A 22,075-nucleotide genomic window follows, 5' to 3' on the forward strand; every position below is an offset into this window, starting at 1 on the left:
GCTGCATGCTGACACATTGCTGGATGGCAGTGTGCGCTAAGGATTAGAACATGGCCGGAAACAGGTGCCAGGGTCTCCATTGTTCCTTCCCTCTCCAACACCCAGAATGCAGTAAGACACTCTTGCTGTGCACCAGAAGTGAGTCATGATTCCAAGGGGTGAGTTAATGAGAGAGGAAGGAAATGATGGGAGGGGTGAGGGTTTAGAGTCCTGAGACTTATTAAACAAAAGAAGGCCCCTGTCTAGTCATCCTGCTGAACTGCCTACCTTCTGTTATAGGGCAATACATTCTACACCAGATATGTATACAACAAGATTGCATCTGTTGTATAATATGATTACAATTTCCTTGTAGTAAAATGGCTAGTAGTTGCTTTTGAGACTTTACAGGTACCAAATATTTTTTCATTATGTTTTCAAAGAGATATTACTTTGAAAGAGATTATCACAATGAATACGACAGGTGAACATTCCATTCCACACCGCCCTCCTCCCCCAAACACACACAAGCATACACACACACACACACACACAGAGGGAGAGAGGGAGAAAGAGTAAGTGACATTTAGCATTTAGCAGTCACACTTTCAATAAGGAAGAAACATTTTAAATTAATTTATTTAAAAAGATATGAAACAAGTCTTGTCTTTGTCCAGCAAAAGAGCTCCTTACATTTTCATATATTATCATCCTCAATTTTTTACAATTATATTGTGTAAGTATCTTTACTGCTTTCAAAGCAATTATTCTTTAACAATATAAAAATAAGTCACTGGCACTTTCTGCCTGGACATTAAAATGCAGTCAGGATTATCCACTATTAACAGGGTATAGTATTTACTGTCTTTTTAAAAGAAGAGCACAAGAGGAATGCATCAGTAATATCATAGCCCAGGTCATGGGCAGTGCCTCTCCCAGACCCCACACAACCCACAAATGTTTTTATAATAAATAGCACCCACAAACTAATTGATGATTTGCTGCAACAGTTCATAAGCAAAACATTTAAGTGAGTCATTCCACTCATTTGGTGCTGCTTTGAATGATGCAAGCTGTCTGCATAGGGGGAAATGATAAAGGCTTTCAACTGAACAAAGAATAAACCAACAGGATACATCCAGAACAGGACTGTTTACATTTTAAACTACATTATAGTCATTTAGCAGATGCTCTCGTCCAGAGCAACGTACACAAGCGGGGAGCAACACACAGAAGTGGGGGGCAACATTCAGAAGTGTCCTTAGTCCTGTGCAGCTGTGTTACCACCATCCCTCTATTCCACACTAATTTAAAAATATCGTCTACAAACGTTCCAATCTCTGACTCTCCACCCCATCTACCTCCTCCAGCAGTTTCTTTTCCTCAACATTCTAGGACATTCTTTTTCCATATTCACCATAACTTTTTACCATTCTGTTTTGTTTCCATGACTAATCATACTGGCACATTCTAGCCACTTTCCCTGAGGCCCTGCCAGTCCTGAACATCCGCTTAACAATTCAAACTACATTTCCCTTCCTGCTACTCCCTTGGGCACCTAAAATACATGATGTCTGCTGTATTCGACACAAAATAAAACAACTCAGCACTGATCTGCTCCTCTGCACAATTCAGCCTTTTCCATCACAGAAACATCCTCTGTAAATTCTACACTGCCACAAGTTCAATTTCCAAATGCGTGAATTCAGAAAGAACACTTCTTTTACACAATATACTCCAATAGCTGCAATAGCAACTGCATAAAATGTGCAGCTGCAATGCAGGTTCCACTGAGTTTCTGACACAACACCTATGTCATAGCTGTAACCTGAGCCCTCACAAGCACCTGCTTACATGCCTTCGTTAACACTCACTTCTGACACTGCTGCCCTTTTGTTAATGGCTAAATCCTCATCAGTTGTATGGAGTTATAGTTCACATGTGGAACCAAAGAGAGAGTAGGGAGTGCTGCACATGAATACAGATACTTTCAGCGGGACAAAAGTAAAAGAGAGTAAAAAAAAGTCAAAGAAATAAAAACACGCACAAAAAAAGGGCAGATGAGGGGTCAAGGCGACATCTTCAGCAGGACTGCAGGACAGGCTGGTAGGGGTCAACCAGGACTTTGTAGCGGATTTTGGTGTTGGTGACAGCTCCATGCTTCTGGCGCAGGTGGAGACGCAGTTGGCTCTTATGACGGAAGTGCAAGTCACACTTCTCACACTGGCAGAGTGAAGGGGAGAGGGAGGGAAGGAGAGAGAGAGAGAGAGAGAGGGAGGGATGGAGGGAGGGAGGGAGGCAAAGAGTGATCATCATGTGGCTTGGTTTTTAATAAATACTGGTGCATGTGTTTCCTTTCTGTATGACTGTGTTGTAACTGTACTCTACACTTGCATTTACTCACGGTGTAGGGCTTCTCTCCAGTGTGAATACGCAAGTGGCTTTTCAGGGTTTGCAGGTGACGGAAGCGGGTGCCACAGGTGTGGCAGGGGTACGGCTTCTCCCCAGTGTGGATAAGGACGTGGGCACGCAGGTGAGCTACCTGCAAATACAAAACACACAAACACCATAAACACCAAAGCACACAAAAAAACACCAACACACAAAAGTGAGCTACCATTAAATACACTTAAACGCAAATACAGGTGAGCTACCTGAATGCATATGCATGGGTATGCAAGTGAGCAACATCTGTCAACACAAACAAACCTATATCTAGGTGACCTACTTGAATGTATGCAGGTCAATGGTGTGGCCTATTTTGTGTCCTATAGCAATAGTTTCCAAAAGAAACTTCTTACGCTGAAGAGAAAACTTAAGGCAATTAGCCCCCAGAACAATCAGGAGCTGAAGATGTCTGCAGTACAGGCCAGGCAGAGCACCACCAGAGAAGTGCTCGAATTTCTACATGTTGAAACAAAAGGGTATAGCACATTTACCTGGACAAATCTGGCTCCACAGGTGTCACAGCGATAGGGCTTCTCTCCAGAGTGGATGCGGGAGTGTGTCTTCAGGTTAGCTGGGCGGTTGAACTGTGCACCACACACACCGCAGCGATATGGCTTGTCTCCTGCGATAGGTGACAGGAGAATGGAAGTCAGGTATACTGTATCCCCTACACACTATGCTTGAGTATCTGTCTGTGATTTCATATCTATTTGTGCCATTGTCATAATGAAACTGTCAGCCAGTGTATCAAAAAAGCAGATTATATTTCAGGAGTAATATTTCAGTTTTGTTTATTTGAAAGTGGCTTATGCACAATACTTTACTGATTCAATGGTGTTATCATAATTTAGCTTATTAGATTTATCACATTTGATCATGTTTCTGTTAATCACTCTACCTGTACTGAGAGGTTTGGCCCCTCCCATGGTTCCACTGACATGAAATTCTGAGCAGCAGTTCTCATTCTTGATTGGATGACTGTTTGGGCTGTTACCAAGGCAGAACAGGTGTCCACTGTGATGGGTGGCCTGTGGTTCATTGGAGCAAGGGTGCTGACAAAGAGAGCCACAGGGGGCTGAGAGAAAAACAGAGAGAGTAAAATTTTGGACAAAATTCATACATCTATTCCTGCATGTATAATTTCGGAATGCAATGCAATGCAATGTCTTTCTGTATTTCTCTGAGCAGTCAGTTCAAATCTTTGACCAGTTCTCTCATGATATGCATGACAGTATTGTGGAGAAATTAGCACAATTAACCTAAACCAAAATTGTTTTGGATTGTGAAGGGATGAGGTAACAATGTTATGCCTGAATGTAGCTTACCTGAGCTGTCCTGGGGCAGGGGGGTGGGGAGGTTTGGTAGTTCATCTGTAGGGCGGGGTACCAGCCCATGGAAAGCCCCTTGGAGCAGACTGTATTTGGAGATGTCACAGTGAAAGCCCTGTGCTGGCCTGAAAGAGAGAATAAATATAATCAATCTGTCATGTCCTTGTCTAAACCAAAACCACAGACAAAGAGTCTGCCCTACAAGGGGTCTCTATAGACCCACATGGGTCAGATACTGTATCCCAGTAATCTCCCAAAAGTGCAGAGCCAAACATTTCCATTTGTTTTCTAATATGTTGGAATGTCACATTTTTGTTGTCATTATACTTGAGTAGTGGCTCACTACAAGTCCAATTCTAAATTCAGATTGAATGAGCTGCAATGTTTGGAACAAAAAATGCAATTGCCCCTGGAAAGCTACACTGTATATATTCTATATGCAGTACCTGTTGTTGTGGCAAGGACCATCCACTGGCCACACCTCCAGGGGAGGCTTTGATGTAGCAGCAAGCTTGTCTGTCTCATTGGGAGAGTGGCCACAGTTTTGTAGTCCCTTCCCCTCAGATGACTCCTCCTCCTTCACAGTAGCACTACAGAGGGAGTTGAGAACGATGAACTTGTACTTTTTCCAGTTGCATGCCTTTGGATCAGGAAGGTATTTGGTCCCATTGTGCATCTAAAAAGCATAGACAACGCAAAGGAAACACATAACTGTAGATAAGAAAATAAAATTTGATAATTGACAGACGTCCCTCCTCACCACTATTGTTTATGAAATACTCAACTGGGTTATATTTAAAGTCTCAAAATGATATGCATCTTAAAGGAATGCATGCTGGTGGAACAACTCACCACTTGTTGGAGTGCCTGGTTACACCCGCTGGATTCAGTAGGGGAATTAGGCTGACAGCCAGACTGGGAGGGGCTGCTTGGGGATGCCGTGGGCGATTCCAAGGTTGGCGACTCCAGCTTTATCCTATCTGACCTGGGCTCATGGGTTGGGCAAGTACTTGGGTCCTTCAAGGCCCAGCTCTCTCTGGGAACCCTGAGGGAGGAATGCACACAGTCATCCAACCTTCATGCCAAAATCTGAGGAACAAGTGACAAGGCGCTGACAGCCTCAGTCATTCACGTTATAGACATCTTTCCATATACGGTAAGCCTTACCTTGCTGAGTCACGGCACAGGTTGGCAGCAGCTCCTCCAGCCAGATAGGAGGCAGTGTGATGTAGGGATGGATGCCCATTTGGTGGGTTGTTAGGAAGCGCTCCTCCAGGGGGTGCAAGAGAACCAGCAGGTGAGGGAGAGTCCAGCTCTTTTTTGGGGGTGCCTGTTATTTCCTCACTAAAGAACACAAGTAACTGTCGGGTATCTGCAGTGTATATTCTGTTTGACAATCAAGTGTAAAAAACATGAATTGCGCACAAATATGACTACAGGCATAAGATACATGAAATACAAGAAGGGAAATGGGTATACATAAAAATAGCATAATAGAAAAATAATTTGAGCTATTATAGCCGACCTGGATAACAACATTCAAAGACCAGTAAGAGTAAAGATTCAATATCACAAATTCATTACATTACATTACATTACAGGCATTTGGCAGACGCTCTTATCCAGAGCGACGTACAACAAAGTGTATAACCATAACCAGGAACAAGTATGACGAAACCCCTAGAGAGAAGTACCGGTCCAAGTACAGGGAACAACCGCATAGTTTCACTCGTGCAAGTTAACTATGGGAACCAAATTCATACAAGCTACATCCTTTATATATAATGGTTGTTGTCCCATCATTTTCCCTTTGAATTTGAAATGGACTCTTGAGTCACAAAAATCCACAACCCCTTCATGTACTTGCTTTGGGTCCACTCCCACACTCTCACACACAGACCCTGTGCACTCACCTCTTCAGCATGAAAGCACGGCAGGTGTCCACCACGTGCTCCATCTGCATGTAGGTGGCAGCAGCGAGCACTCCAGGGACAGTACGGGCGGACAGGGGCAGACGAGAGGTGTACATGAAGTCCAGCAGCAGGGACACGCTGCCTGCATCCAGCGACTCCGGGAGGGACAGAGAGACCGACCGCTCTCTTGCCCCGAGAGTAAGCCGTGAGAACAAAGAGTAAAAATATCCACTGAAGGAGAGAGAGAGACAGAGGAAGGGAGAGAGAGAGAGAGAGAGAAAGAGAATGAATAAAAAAAAACTATAACAGAGACAAATAGAGGCAGGCAGGCAGACAGTGACAGACTGAGACACGCACCTGCAAGCAATGAGCACAGCACAGTGTGCCTGCAGGCTGGCAGTGCCCACCACCAGAGTGGCATCGGTCAGGATGTCACGACGCCTCAGCTCGTTCAGGTTCCGCAGGACATCGCTGGAGTGGCGCGTGAACTCCTTCACGTATCCCCCCGGCACTCCGCCGTCCTCCTCGTGCCCTGCGTCTGCGCTGTATCGCTCCACCATCTGCATCCTGCTCGGCTCCTCTGTGGGGAAAGGGAGAGACGAATACAACAGTTGGAATACACATGGAACACACAAGAATATGTCTGCTATTACTGAGTCAAAGATTTCTGGAAAGATAGTAAAAGACCAGAGACGCACCTCAGTGTAACGTTTAATTGGGCAATGCAAGGGCCAGTAGGTTGCCAGCATCTGACAGGTGAGACCAGCTCCCTACTCGTACCTGCATGATGAGAGACGCACAAGTATAAGCAAAGAGTGGGACAGTCCTGTTTGTATTGAAACCACAATAATGGATTTAATAATATCAGTTTTTCATTTTTAAGACATCGTGATCCAGGTCAACTAATACTGTATGAAAGTTTGCACCTTCCACAATTTCATTTATTCAACTGCATCTTCTGTGGCAAAACGATATATATAAAAGATATATCACTGGCTGGGTGTCACTTCAACCAGATATTGCAATAATGCTACAGTTGAGTGGCAGTAAAAAACATCACATAAATCACACTCCCACACATTTACATAAAGGACAATTGCATTTGGATCACAGCCTATCTGTCACAGTCATGGCACACACAATCTCACCATGTTGCCCTCACAATTTGTAAATGCGTTTTCACTAAGTATATATTTGGTTTGCAAAACAACAACTATAACAGAAAGATTTCCACCAGAAACACAAAAGTTATTTCCTCCTAAAAGCAAAATTACCACGCAACTAAAGACATTATAAATATGCTGCTGAGGAGTTTATAATTTGCAGTTTACAAATAAATGCATGTTTTAAAAATGTGAAACATTCACTATTATTTCCTCAAGAAGAAAAATTATATGTTTTGGAATAAGTATGCAAGCCTACTCCACACTTCTTTATTAAATCAGCTCTTAGCCTATATCTATTGTAGTTTTAGACTACATACCAGAATAACAAACACATTGTCAATCTTCCTGCAGTCTGCCATCTTAAACAAACATTTCTGTTATCTCAGATGGTTATCTTGGAAAAGCCTGATAAGTGAGCCAATAATTTTTTATATCTTTTAAATCCTTCGAAAAAGTATGGACTGTTATTTTAAATACAAAAGTTATAATTTCAAAGAAACTGTTATGATTTTTAAAGCAAAATAGGGTTCACCAAATCAAGTTCTCCGAGTCATCCTTCAGTCAAAACTGTGCATGATTTTCACAGCGTGCAAGATACACAATAATTTTTTAACATTCTATGAAAAAACAGGGCAAAGAAATGACAAAGAACAGACTTACTAGAAGTAATGTCCGTTAAACAATGACAAAATGCTTGCATAAAATTATTCAACCAATGATTATGAATCACTCACCCCGGCCAGCAGGGACGAGAACAAAGGTGGATAATCCTAACCCTGAAACCCCCACGCTACGACGATTTCTTGAACAGAGGAAGGCTAGGCCGTCCTAGTGCCTTCACTATGACCGTGTAAGAATGCTGATAATGAACGTGGGGGACTCTTTATAACATAGCGCAGGAAACCCCATTCGCTCAGGGGTGCTTGTTTCCTCTTTCTCCGTCAGCCCACGCGCAGCCAGGAAGCCTTGCAGGAAAGATCCAGGCCCAGAGCATTGGGTATTTTTAGTTAAGTATTCATTTTTTTCCCCTCTGTACAGTAATGGCAGGAAAATGGCCCGTGTTTTTCTTTCATACAAAAAGTATATGTGTATCCTCAGGGAGCAGGAAAAGCAGAAAGGGCCTTCCAGGGCTTAACCTTACCTTAGCAAATCTCTCCCAGCCACTCCCAACTCTTCTAACCCTTCTCCAGGACAAAGAAAATGGACTGAAGGGAAGCTTTTAAAAAATGCATGCACTTGAGTCAACAGTCTTGGTAAGCACACACACTCAGCTCAGTAATATTAATACTCATGAGCTGAACTGAGGAACACTGTTGAATTGATCACTATTTCCCAGCTCAGGAGGATGGGTGGCAATGCTTTCTCTAAAACAAGAGACCACAGTAGAGAACTGAACAGGAAGGATCCAAATAGTTTGCATGCCCCCCAGTCAGTGTCAATGTCCAACAACATGAACATGAATGCAGTGATGGATTCCAGTTTTCTAAAAATGTTAATTAATGAGCTGGAGCAATGTTGCTAGGTCTGTTGAAGTGTTTTTGGCTTGCAATGATGAATAGGGAATAGAGCTAAGGCGGACCCCAACTTCCCTTCCATACCCTTTACCCTCATATTTCCACGTTTTATTCTGCCCTGCAATTCAGATATTCTGCCAAAGCTTCCGGCCGACTGCCTTCTATGGTGCTCAGACAGCCTTGTCCCGGGTGAGGTGGGTAATTGGGGAAGGAAGCTGAGAGTGGAAAAATAACACGGGATATACCCTCTCATGACTGAAAAACAACTCTCCCAAACCGAGAGCAATGCACTGGACAGATGTGCAGGAACTACGGGACCCCTCAACACATCCTGCGAGACACTCGGCGATGGGGATAAAACACACCCGCACAGGACATCCGCCACAATATGGGGAGGGCGGGCGGGTCCAGAGGTCTCCTGTCACTGAAAACAAGCGGAAACTTACCTCATCTTTTGTAGAGACAGTTCACTAAGAGGTTCCGTACGTTGGGTTAACTACACATATCCACGTATCTTGCTTACCCGACATTCTTGATTTCTGTGTAGTATTTAGGAAAAGTAAAGAGTTGGGTTGACTCAGAGACTTTGTAGAATTGAGGAAGTAGAGTTGTGAAGATACTGTGAACTTCAGAAAGCTCTATAGGTGCAGTGTTGCACAGCGTGATGACTCGTGTTGAGTTGAGCATAAACATTTACTACTATATTTTACATTTTGAGTGATGGAGTGAACAACAGCAGCAATTGTCTCTAAAAACATCTTACCATGACAGAGAAAACTGAGGAAGATCTTATGACATAGAATTTTATGACACTAGTGTCCTAGTGTGTAAAATATGCCTGCAGATGCTTTAAATTCTGCAGTACATCAAGCATGTTTTTGGGTGCATTTTTACTCAGTCAAGCCAGAACGATTGGCATCACACTGTGCGTGAGACGGATGTGTTGTGTGTTCATGGAGTGCTGAACGCGTGTGTGTCCATGCACTTTTATTTGCTTAAATGGGGCTGCATCAAGTCTGTTTCCAAACTAAACAAAAACAAAGGGATACAGACAGGAAGGAGAGAGAGAGAGGGAAAGAGAGAGAGAGAGAGAGAGAGAGAGAGAGAGAGAGAGAGAGAGAGAGAGAGAGAGAGAGAGAGAGAGAGAGAGAGAGAGAGAGAGAGAGGTCTAGGCAACTTCCAGGCATTGTGGAGTAGCGGAACATGGGGAGGATAAGAGTGGACATTAGGAGGAAAAGTGAGAATATTACTAAACAGGTTTACCAGTGAACGGAAACCATTCCAGTCTGTTTTACAGTTTGTCCAGTCTCACTTACACCACTCGACTAATACTACACTGACATCCCCTTAGTCACCCAAACACACATGATGACAGGGCAGGTGATTTGATGCCTGTGGTTTCATATAGCAGGGTGAAACACTGCTGTTGTACACCTTCTTCAGATGTGTGAGGTTCTTCAATAAAAATCGACTGATTAATTATGCAACTAAACACACATGCTGTATTAACAACCCATTATCAGGGGGAGGGTGGGTTGCGAGGGGGGAGGGGCACAATTCCACTTCCAGCATGCTTTCCACATCGGACTCTAAATTGCCCATATGTGATTGAATAGTGTGTGTGCCCTGTGATAAATTGGCAACCTGTCCAGGGTTAAATCCTGCCTCTCGCTCAATGCACGCTGGGTTAGGCTCCAGTACCCCATGCGACCCTGCCTAGGATAAGCGAGTATAGATAATGGATGAATGGATGGACTCATACCTAGGGGCGATTAGACTCACCTGCATTTCTTTGGACTGGGAGGAAACACAGGCACAGGGAAAACATCCAAAATTCACACAGAAAGGCTAGGCTGGGATTTGAACCAAGTACCTAGTACCTTCTTGCTGTGAGGCGAAAGCAACCCACAGCACCGCCCACACACATCACCATGCTGGGTATAAAATGAAATAATTTTCCCAAATAATATTTAACTAAATTGCTAAATAATGTAAATATAAATTAACATAAAATGTTGAATATAGCAGATTGTTCATCTTGTATAATTAAATAAATAAATAATCATTCTTATTTAGTCCAGGGAGGAGGAGCCAGCCCACCTACTTTGACAATGCAAAACATCAGCACTTGTGTGTGCATTCTACAAAACTTCCTGAACTAAAGGATCACAGTTTCCCAATGAACCCTTTTTTGGTCAGGAACTTACCTTTGTTTTTCTCAAGAGACCAACTCTCAATGATGCTTTGGCCATTGTATTCAGTTACTGAAGAGAATGTGGATCAAGGCTACTGAAGCAATAGCTAACAAAACACTCCAGGAAATGGAGGCATATACAAATGGCAATTTCCTCAATAAATACCCCTCCCCTTAACTGTCTACACAAAAAGTTTTGTACATATAAGGTCTGATCCGTAGGATATCCTAAGAGGGGGAGAGATTGTTTTGTTACTTCGGAAGGCAGGAGGCGGAGGTGGAAATACAAAAAAAAGACAAAAAAGAAAACAATATACAAAAACAAAACCTTCCCTGGAAGCAGTGTCCGGTCTATGTCTATGCACGTGTGTGTGTGTGCATGTGCCTGTGTGCTTAAGAAAATGAGAGGGGAAGTCATTGTTCAGGAACATTGTCCTTCCAAATGTCCATATCAGGAAAAAGAGGTAGTGTTTTTTATTTAATGGGTTGGTCCCTTCTTGGGAGTACAAAAGTGCTTGTTTGCAATTGATTTCTCTGGATAATACTTCAATAGTTAGGAAAACAAAGAGGCATATTTTGTCCTATAAACTGAAGAAAATATAGAGGGAAAAATAGTTAGTATATGTTGAATGGAATGGAGGACCAGGGGCTCCAGGTGCGTCACAGTGAAACGATGCACACAAAAATAATAAAAAGATGATGATGACTATTATTATTGTTGTTGTGAATTACATTTATATCCCCCTAAAACAAAGCTATTCATTTTGTCCCCTGTAGGGGACATGAGTTAATTTTTCACTTTTAATATTTTCACTACAACATGTTTTTGTCATTCAAGACACTCAAATGCTGACTCGTCTATTATGTAGGCTATTGTTCCCTACAGAAATATGACAGAATAGTGTCATATTTCTACAGGAAACAACAAATACCTACATGAGAGTGCGCAATACATGCAACGGCCAATACAGAACGATTCTAATTTATGTTGCATTTAAATAATTTAACAAGACTACGTAGCGTTAGCTGTAGCAACAATTTGGAATCTAGGACAGGGTTGTTTATGCTTATCTAGCTAACGTTAATCCATTTTGCTAATTATGTCGTGAATGTTAGCAAACTCGATTCTTAAATCAAAGCTGATTTAGATGGAATGCCCTGTCCCAGATTCCATTGCCACTCTAATTTAGTTATCCGTTATATTACCCCAAGTAGAAATATGACACAACACGGTGATTCTCCGCAGGCTAGTTCCTTGCCTATTTCGTGTTTTTTATTTCAGGATTTGGCTAAAAATGACAGGTTCACCTCTTAAAAGTAAAGGCAGTATAACGTAATCCCGAATCCGCTCGTCTGATTGGTTGGAAGAACAGGCATTGACCCTTTTCACCAGAATATTTGCATTTAAGATTTTCATTAGCATAACTACGAATCTCATTTTACAAGTTATCAGATATTTTGCTCAAACCGGCTACACTGCAGATTTGGTGCACAAATTGAGAGGTGGTAAGAGGTTGATTTGAGAGGTTGTAATTACTACCTCTCAAATCAATTTATATTATTTATATCATTTATGTAAATGTATACTCTCACATTAATTTACAGATTCGTGAATCCATTCTACAGATTTGGGACACCATATACAGATGTGTGAACCCATTCTACAGATTTGTGAAACCCATTTGCAGATGTGTGAATCCACTCTATAGATTTGTGACTTTTGCTACAGAAATACCTCCATACAAGCGCTCAGAGCATGGTAATAAATTGCAAACCACCCATTTAATCCCACATAAAAATAGATGTAAATGTTTACACTGATATATATCTATATTGCAATGCAATTGATTTCTCGTACTGTTGCTGATACTTAATGCATACCATAATAACCCTAATGCAGTCTGACGCTATTCACGGAATTACCTCTACAATGACTTTTAAAAAATATACATTTTTCTTAATTGGGCACTTTTCCAATTTAGAGGAATTACACAGTTCAACCGCATTACGTCAGAAATAGCAATGCATGCCATGAAGAATAAAAATCCCATGTTCGCATTGTGCATTTGACTGAATTAAAGACTGATGTGAATGAATAGGCTGTTTAGGTTGTTGATTTAAGTTTCTTTATAATTTTTTACCCTTGAACTTAGGTTTTTCTTGTTATCATTTGCTTGGTCTTCAAATTCTTCATTAGGCCTATCTAATGGTTAGTTTTTGTGACCATGTGTCCACACTAATTGATTCACCTCTGTCTTTAGTTTTATTTTTTCAATATTTTTTTAAATTTTGTTACTTCTTTTTATGTAACTGCTCTCAATAAGCACAATGTGAACCTGGGATTTAAATACGTCCTGGGTAAATTTACCATTCCCGGTGTTGAAGTGCCCACCATATGTCATATGCCCGTACGACAGGCGCACAAGCCGTCTAAAATCTCCCTCCTTAAATTCACAGATACTACGTCATACGTTTGGAATTCTATGACGAATTTGTAGGCCTATGAGGATCCTAGGAAAAAGTAGGTTACGGGAACAAATCTACTAAATCAAAGTCCTTTTAAATTTGTTTTCATAGTAAATGATGGGAGTATTAACCGAAAGGAAAATGTACAAAATAAGCGAATTCGCTTGTAGATTACAGTGCAGTGTTGGGGGGTTTGTGATGCTGATACTTCAGTTTTAGCGTGCTGGCGAAGTGCAACTAAACAACTAAGTAAACAAATATATTTAATTGACAATAAATTGATAATGTTTTCTTTTAGCAAGAAATATATTTCGCTGTTCATTGATAATTTATTTGTTGATTGTTTCGTAAAAGTCCAAATTCAGCAGGATAATAACGTGAAATAAGTGTTTAATTTATGTCATATTTGCATTTCAACAAGTCGTGGTCGTTGGCAGTATGCTCCCGTGTGACACGTTTTGGATGGAAACATGTTGCACACTCGGCCTTACTAAATTTGGCTACAAGAATCTTTTGTTTCTTTTGCAGATGAATAGGTTGAAGGCAGGGAGACAGGCGGTAAAGGAGATTTCGGCATTTTAAGAGGTACGGAAACAGTATTCCACTAGCTGCGATTTCGTTATGGTCCTTAATGCATTATCGGCGTTGTACACCTCACTCGAATGTAGTTTTGTGCCGTGTTCCAGTCTTGCTAGTGTTGCTGTGAAGTTTTGTGACACTTCCAAGCTGATTTAAACTGCTAAGCTATGTTTCTGTAAGCGACGTGCACGGGCAATGCACACCGCAGTTACAGTTCGGCACGTTGTTGCCAATCGATTGTTGTATGCTTGTAGTTTTTGGTTACGGTTATCGGTTCTGCAGAAATACTGAAACGACTTGCAGTGTGCAAGTGGAGTGTTTTATTCTGTCTGGCTCAGTCGTACTGTGATTATAGCTGGGCCCTCCGATCCTCGGATTCAAGTATATCGACTTAGCCGACTATTTAGTCTTAACTCAGAAGGTGCGGTAGTGTAGCTTATCGCTGGGTGTCGTATGGGGTTTGTTTGTGGTTGCTACATGTTACAAGCCAAGATTGTGTTTAAATAAATAAAACATTAAATGTTGATATGACAGTAATTAGGCTATGAAATAACATTAATTGTGACATCCTTTATTAAATAGAGAAAATACGTTGATTGACTACGCTAGAAATGAGCTAGGCTACCTTTGTAGCCTAAAGGAGTGTCGCTTCTACTCCGAGCTTTCATTTAAGTTAGATAGTGAATCTTCTCAGTGTAGATTTAGCATTCAGATTGACTATGCGATCCAACTCAATGCAGTTTTCTGATTAGCACCAACTACACAACTGAGCGGTGTGTCTGTATTAGCTGAGTGCAGAGGATATACGGTTTTAGTTTTTATAAGGAGGTTTTTGACGAAAAATGCTGCTTTGACATTGTGGAATGGTTATTGGAATAATCAGCCAGGTGCTTACAGAGTCAAGAGAGCACAACACATCCTGTCTTGTTTCTGTTCGTGATTTTGGGGGCAAACACAAAAAGACAATGGCAATTGTACACGGAGGAGCATGCTTAACATTGGGTTATTGAAAAACAAGCTGCAAGGCTCACACTAGCAGCACCTGTGAGTGTGTGTGTGTGTATTTGTGTCTTTATGTCTGTCTGTGTGGTGAGGTGGAAGGGGATTGTCCTAACTACTGGAATTCCCCTTGACCAGAATGGGTACCTTTTCCTGCTTTTTAAAAACAAGCCTATTGTTTGCTACTACCAGGGGTTGCCATAGGAAACCAAAAATATAGTAGCTGAGTTTCCCCTGGTAACCTGTTAAAGATACAGTAACACTGGCTTCCTCTTTTTTGGTGGTAGCCTGGGTTTGGGAATGATAGGACGGTGCTCCTTAATTAATCTTGTTCATGTAATTTAAGATGGGTCTCTCCTCGGGTTCTCCACAGGAGAAGATCACCAGGAGATGGTAGCACATCCCTGTCTACAAATGAATCACCCTTTCTCTGACCAGTTTTTCTGTTTCTCTTGAGGAAAAACGGTCAGTTAGCTACTCATGTGCCAGAAGTTAGGGCAAAAAAAACTGAGGTCTGTGGTGATGGTGAAAAACTTCAGAGGTATTGAGAGACAACTCCCATTAAGACTCATGACTATCACAGTGAGCTTTTTTTGGTTGTCCAGTTGCAAAAAGTATATCTGAAGCTGGTGCAGTATTGCCAGTGTGTCCATAAGCGTTTTGGGACATACTTGAAGTGGATGAGACGAGAGCCTCTCCTGAACATCAGCCAACAGTAATATCAAGTGTTTCCACCCACAGAATTCAGAGATGTCTGGCCCCACTTGGCTGCCTCCTAGGACTCTGGGAAGCCCAGAGAGACCTGCACCCCAAATTGCTCCATGTGGCCCTGCTTTCTACAGACCGCCTAAGAAGGTTTCTGTGGAAACCCGGCCCAAATATGGATCATACCCTCAAAACGGTGCAGGTGGAAATGTAATGGCAACCAGGTACATGGCCACAGGACCCACAGGTAAGATTTTTCATAGGGTTGGACTTTATATTAGATAAGATTTGTCAAAGACTAAACCTGTAGCATGGTTCACATAATTCTTGATGGCATATCAAATGCTAATTATGATCCATCAGATTCTTATAAAATGTTGCTGAAAATGACATGCAAAACTAGCAAAGATTTTTTGTATGATGTAAAAAGAAATATATTTGTTAATTTATTCTTCCACCCTTCTTTCTCTTTTAATAGGTGGGGTCATGTCACACCAAGAGGATTCTGGGTTAACAGCTTTTCGCCCACTGTCACCTAAGTCTGGTGACCACTATTATCCATCTTCTCACTCCTCCAAAGATGACCGCTGTTCCTGGAATCCACATATGCCCAGTTATGACCTTCAGGTAGGTAGCTTATTGCATGGAAGAAATCGGAGCTTTAGATCAACAGAATCTGTTTTTACATGGTACAATACAGTGTGTGATGTCACAGAGAGATGGTCAGCGATATTTGATTTTTCAAAGATTCTAGAGAAATGACAATATAAGCTCTTAAGGAATTGAGTGATTAAGATTGAATTTTTCTTTGCTCTTTCCAGCAGAATCGTGGGCCAGAGAAGTCCGGCACACTTCTCACCAATATCGATGCTGAGATAGACTCCCTCACCTGCATGTTGGCTGATCTGGATAGCCACCCACAAAACTCAAGGTCACAGGTAAAGATTATAAAAGGGGAAGGAGAGAATGGTGATAATGGGAGAGGAGAAGGAGCAGGTTTGGAAGAGTTTAGGAACTACCATGGCAGGGGACCCACGGGAAAGCAGTGTTGGAGAACAAGGAGGAAAAAAAGGAATCGTGTCATGAAAAGCAAAAATTGTCACCAAAAACAATTTTTTACCTGTGCAAGAAAAATGATCATTATTGCAATGCCAAATGTCACATATTTACTTTTCCTGAAAATCATGTTTTTTTAACTCATTGTTTTTCTGTTCCTAACAGATCTACGACAATGTGCCTTATAACAAACCCATCTCAGGGGAGCGATATAAACCTATTGCTCAACCAGGTGCACTGTCCCAGGGCAGGTCCTCCACAGGGTACCCTGCCCATTACCAGACCCAGTACCATCCGGCCCACCAGTATCCCAATGAGCCTCCAGTCTCTGGCTCCCAGCAGGACTACCCCTACCCATCACCCATCAAACCTTATCCCCAGCCTGTCCCAGCCTCCTACACCACTGCCTCCACTCCCACAGGCCCCCGATTCAGTGTCCAGGTCAAAACAGCCCAGCCTGTCACCTACTCCCAAACAGGGAGGCAGGCCGAACAAGCGTACACGCCCCCTCCTCCCCGTCAACAGACCTCTCAACTGGCTCAGCAGGACCGCTCACAGCCCTACCCTGAAATGGCTTCTGGACAACAAGCTTGGTACCCTTCTCAACCTCCTGTCCAGGACCATGAGGCTGGACCTGTCTACAAGGGAGGTGCTGTTGTCCCAGGACCCAGAACCAGCCAAGCTCCCCTGCCAAAGAGGAGTCCTGATACTCTGCCCTCGTCCTCTCACAGCCCTGCATATTCTCACAATAAGGTAAGGGCCTGTGGGGCACGGTGTGGCTTAGTATTGGGTGTCTGGCACCCTCTGCAGGGTCATGGACAATTGGCTCTAGTGTCGCCCAGGGATTGGAGAGCCAGGATGGCAGCATTTTGTTATGCTCCAGTGACCCTTGCTGGTCAATCAGGTGCCTGCTAGTTCCTCTGTTGAGCTGCACATACCTTATTTTTTTGTGGAGTATTGGTTTAAACAAGACAGTGATTGACAGCTCATAGTTCCCTCCCATTTATGGGGCTCATGAAACCTCATTCTCATTCATTGCTTTTGTCCACTGTTATGGATGCATTTTTTGCGTGTCCACTAGGGGGCTTTGCCAAGGCCAGAAGAGGAGTTGGATCGCCTTACTAAGAAATTGGTGTATGACATGAATCACCCCCCAACTGAGGAATATTTTGGTATGTTGGTACCTTTTTTCCGGGATGGGGGGGGGCGTGTGGGGCTTGGTTGAGAGAATAGCGGTTGATTGGTTGTGAAATATTTGACAAATTGCATCTATATTTATTGTAACTGTGCTTTTAAAGAGTGTCAGGGCAGTTTACTAAACAGTGTGTATTTTTGGTTTGTTTTGGCGTTTGGTATAAATACTTTGCTTTTGTTATCACCTTCATGTTCACATTCACCCCTGTGTTCCTCTCATCTCCCTTTCTCCCTGGTGGTCTTCTATCGCTGGCCCTGCAGGTCGCTGTGCACGCTGTGGGGACAACGTTCTGGGGGATGGCAGCGGCTGCATCGCCATGGAGCAGGTGTTTCACGTGGACTGCTTCACCTGCATTACCTGCCACGCCCGTCTGCGCGGGCAGCCCTTCTACGCCCTGGACAAGAAGAGCTACTGCGAGAACTGTTACATTGTGAGTGGTGCCCTCTGTTCTGCAGTCACATGGGTGTTTTTGACGATGACCCTGTGATTTCTCCATTCCAGTATTCCATTGGTCTTTTAGGGTGAAAGTATAGTAGACCAGGGGCTGTCCAGGGCTTGTATTTCAGTATTCTCCATATCCTAATGCTTTATGCCATCTTCCATGCCTGATGTGGCCTTTTCTCCTGCCCCTCTCTGAAGAGCACCCTGGAGCGTTGTTCCAAGTGCTCCCACCCCATCCTGGACCGCATCCTGCGTGCCATGGGCAAGGCCTACCACCCGCGCTGCTTCACCTGCGTGGTGTGCGGCTGCTGCCTGGATGGCGTGCCGTTCACTGTGGACGCCACCTCCCAGATCCACTGCATTGAAGACTTCCACAGGTCAGGCCTCAGTCCTGCCTGGCACTGCTTATTTCTAAAGGACAGAGCCTAAATGACCATGCTTACTGGCTTACACCCATGAAATCCCATCTACATGTACTGTACCTGAGAGCATATCTGACCAACTCCATGTGTACACCACAACTCTTCAAAGGTCTCTACATTACTGTATGTGAACATGCCTGATTCTTCCAAAACTTGAGTGTTTGGATTACCATTGCCATGGTGATCCAAGCACTCAAATGAATCAAGTTTACAGGACACCGGTAGACAGATTTACATGTAGTTCTTGCCAAATAATTAACTGAGTTTGTTAGATTTCAGCTGCTAGATATTGCAGATACCAAGTTCCTAATTGCGGTTCAGTAATGAAACCAAAGTTTTTCCCGCTGGTTAGTGTGAATGCTCTTATCCCCTCTGTTTACAGGAAGTTTGCCCCACGGTGCTCTGTGTGTGGCCAAGCCATCATGCCTGAACCGGGACAAGAAGAGACGGTCAGGATTGTGGCTCTGGATCGGAGCTTTCACGTCAACTGCTACGTGTGTGAGGTGAGCAACGACTGCTGTTGGAGAGATGGTGATTTGGTGATTGGTGATTTTCAAAAGGAATATAATCCAAGCTAGCCAATAACCTTCTAACAGGTTTGCAGAAATATTACCTCAGGGCCTTTGTTGTACCAAATAACCCGTAGTTAAATATATTGTTTTCATCCCACATCATTACATGTTACTTTTGTTGCAAAAACCACACTTCAGACATTGCAGTACAAAGAGTAAATGTAGAAATAATCCGTTTTCAGGTTGCCTGGAATTCCGAGGTAATTCTCCGAATCAAATTTATACTCCTCTGAATTAACTTCTGAATAACTGAGGTTGTGACGATATAAGTTTCCCGTTGGTCCGCTGACAAGTCCCCAACTGGTTGAGCTCTGGTAATTCTTCTTACATCAGAGGAGGTAATAGCCATCACAATTAGTCCTGTGTATTAATGTGGGATATTTGATAACTTGTAAAGAAGTCCTTCATTAGTACATCAGTTGTTGCACCACTCTTGCGGCTTTTACAATCACTTTCTCACATTCTTGCTCACTGAGCCAGCTGTTGAAATCAGATGTTGACAACAAGGGGTTAGAACATGTTTGTGAATATCGGTGTTGGCGAACATGCTTTCCATCTTTATCCTGTAGGAGTGTGGGCTGCTGTTGTCTTCTGAAGGAGAGGGGCGTGGCTGTTACCCCCTGGATGGCCACATTTTGTGCAAGAGCTGCAGCGCCCGCCGCATTCAAGACCTTTCTGCCAAAATTTCCACCGATTGCTAGCAGGGTCAATGCCTTGCTCCCCTGCTGCACACCCCAAAACCAGTCAGTGCTTCAATTCATGATTCTCAAAAAGATCCGCAATATCATAATATCTGGACTCGGTTTGCATAGACGAACTGATTCCTCAGTTGCAGAAATCTAAATTTTATCTCAGAGATGTGTGGAGAACTGCCTTTGAGCAGATAGTATACAATACATCCCTCCCACAAATAATATGTTGCCAGCAATTGATGTGATATAGGCTGGAAGCAAGGTGTGCACTGGGAAGATGAACTTTAACCTCCATCTCAAGACCTTTGTCAGTCAAGTTGAAAATAAGGCGCCGTAAAATCTGGGTGCAAAGTCAGTACTGTACTGTGCTCCTGTACTGCAGGCAGCAGGAGCAGAATTTAGTCCCTCCAATGATCCATACTGCACCTGAGCGGCTTTCACATAATACTATGCTGGAGGCAGTGGGAAGAGGTGTAACAACCTTAATACATAATAATAATAATAGTAATAATGGTAATAATAATGATACTTATGGTCATGAGAACATAAATATATTTCCCATTGCTGGATATTTTTCTGTTGCTCCAGGAAGTTCACATTGCAAACTCGTGTAAATTTAAGATGATTGCTTCATGGGTTTGCTAATCACAAGACCACAGAACCTAATAGAATTTTTTTTTTGATCGTTTTTGCTTTGGTTGTAACGATCACGGATAATTTTAACGAATGGCACTACCGAATGTTATACATGAAGGAACAGTAATTTGTACATTGTTGGATTTTGTGAAGTTATACCCTTTTTAAATGCACAAATGTTCCTTTACCAATGTGTTTCAGGACAAGGAACAAGTTTGATTGAGGATGGTTCTGTAGGTTCAGCAGGTAGTTGATGAACAGTGAGGAGGATGTTAAGTGTTTAGACAGGAAGGCAATTGAGGGATGAAGGGAATGGAAGGGAAAACATCCCATTTGCTGGCTATCTGACCCTGCTGTTGAGATGTGATAATGTTGGCACAGTGTTGGAGAAACCTCATAGGATGTTATTTTCTGTTTTTCTTTTTTTGTGTTGTGACTTGACTGTTACTGATAAAAGTGCAATGAAGAAGCATATCGGTTCCATGTCTTAACTACCCACTTGAGTATTTCACAGACCCTGATTTGCTCTGATCAAGATTAAATTGCACAGTCACCTTGTTGGTTGTGAAATGCCCATACTTTATTGTACTCATTATTTCTTTTGGTGATTTTTGTCATAGAAGATTTCTGTAGTCATGTCAGTGTTTGTCCACCATGTATTGTTGTGCTTTTCAAAAATGCAGATCAAATTATGAAGGAGAAAAATGGAAGTTGCATAGCACAGCAGAGGAGGAGATGTTTCTGTGCCTGGAGACTGCAGAGCATACTGCAATGAAATTAATGATCTGTCCCAGTAGACAAGAGCAGGGAATCATTTCCTGAAGAAAGCCAGTCTGTTAACACCTTACAACACACAGATCATGTGAGTACGTAGCAAAATGAGTAAGAAGAGTAACCATTTCACAGTTCCTGTCAGCCATTCACAACAGTCTGTATCACTGACTGACTGAAAGAGATGATAATGACTGGATCACACAGGCTTTGAATCCAGGCCCTATCTGGCAATGTAATGTTTATAAAGCCAATGTATCAGGCTTTATAAAGTTGCCATTTATTGAAGGACGTGTCAGTGACTCAGACTGCATTAAAATGGCAGGGTTCCATTATTATCCAGCTCCCAAAAAATGAATTAATTCAATTTTTGGAGCTGTGTGTTTTCCTTATTTATTGCATTTCTGTTCAACATTGTCCTTGCTTGTTGGATTTTTTTTGTTTTCAATTTGCTTAATATTTTAGAGTTTTGAATCTCACTGTTAGGAGTTTCTGGTAGTTTTCTCTTGTTTATTATAAAGTAAATTGCAGTGTACCACATGAAAGACCTCTTGGTCGTTCGTCATAGAATGGGAAGTGGTCTCTGTGGGATTATTATTTTATATTGTATAGTTAAGTACAATATAGGACTGTCCACCAGGTTCAGCCAGATGTGAAGAACTAAAATTGCATTCAGAAATCCAGCATTGTGGCCAGTATTTTGCCTCTTCGTTTCAGTTTATAATCCAGGGCATCGGCTATCAGTGAAACAGTGTGGATGTTGGAATGCAATGATCCAGAAAAATCGAATGATCAGAGTCCTATGTGCTACCAAGCTGTTCTGTATGAAGGATTTTGATTGTAGATGCAGTGTTATTTTGGCTGAATGTTAGGAAAAGGGATGTGTGTGTGTGTGTGCTAACTCCCAGTGCAGAATGTAGGAATCTGCTCTGTTAATAAATCCATCCATTTTTTTCAGCAACCGTTTTTGTTTGTTTTTTTTTCTGTTTTTTTTTTAAT

At 42.4% G+C, this 22,075-nt stretch overlaps 2 protein-coding genes across 7 annotated transcripts; one reads left to right on the top strand and one right to left on the bottom strand.

Moving 5' to 3' along the window:
* Positions 1-591: 591 nt before the first annotated feature.
* Positions 592-7,723, bottom strand: bcl6b (BCL6B transcription repressor). The gene is made up of 12 exons (XM_064328907.1): positions 7,569-7,723; positions 6,367-6,448; positions 6,026-6,248; positions 5,669-5,899; positions 4,923-5,099; positions 4,608-4,800; positions 4,202-4,431; positions 3,753-3,880; positions 3,326-3,502; positions 2,919-3,049; positions 2,384-2,521; positions 592-2,202 (listed from the first exon to the last, which is right to left on the bottom strand). Exons 3-12 carry the CDS (start codon positions 6,232-6,234, stop codon positions 2,062-2,064), a joined length of 1,755 nt encoding a protein of 584 aa, XP_064184977.1. The 5' UTR covers positions 6,235-6,248; positions 6,367-6,448; positions 7,569-7,723; the 3' UTR covers positions 592-2,061.
* Positions 7,724-12,951: 5,228 nt separating this feature from the next.
* Positions 12,952-22,037, top strand: trip6 (thyroid hormone receptor interactor 6). Of its 6 annotated transcripts, none has more exons than XM_064328913.1 (11): positions 12,952-13,063; positions 13,537-13,593; positions 15,328-15,538; positions 15,770-15,918; positions 16,116-16,229; positions 16,513-17,100; positions 17,429-17,519; positions 17,803-17,972; positions 18,182-18,360; positions 18,788-18,908; positions 19,547-22,037. In XM_064328913.1, the coding sequence occupies exons 3-11, from the start codon at positions 15,337-15,339 to the stop codon at positions 19,676-19,678; spliced, it is 1,746 nt and encodes a 581-aa protein (XP_064184983.1). In that variant the 5' UTR covers positions 12,952-13,063; positions 13,537-13,593; positions 15,328-15,336; the 3' UTR covers positions 19,679-22,037. The 6 variants fall into 6 exon arrangements, with proteins under 6 accessions (XP_064184983.1, XP_064184978.1, XP_064184980.1 ...); XM_064328908.1 differs by having other exon boundaries at positions 12,953-13,063; positions 16,113-16,229; XM_064328909.1 differs by lacking the exon at positions 12,952-13,063 and adding an exon at positions 13,101-13,257 and having other exon boundaries at positions 16,113-16,229.
* The last annotated feature ends 38 nt before the right edge of the window (positions 22,038-22,075 follow it).

This window comes from Anguilla rostrata, chromosome 3 (genome assembly GCF_018555375.3).
Source record: "Anguilla rostrata isolate EN2019 chromosome 3, ASM1855537v3, whole genome shotgun sequence".
Classification (NCBI taxonomy): Eukaryota; Metazoa; Chordata; class Actinopteri; order Anguilliformes; family Anguillidae; genus Anguilla; species Anguilla rostrata.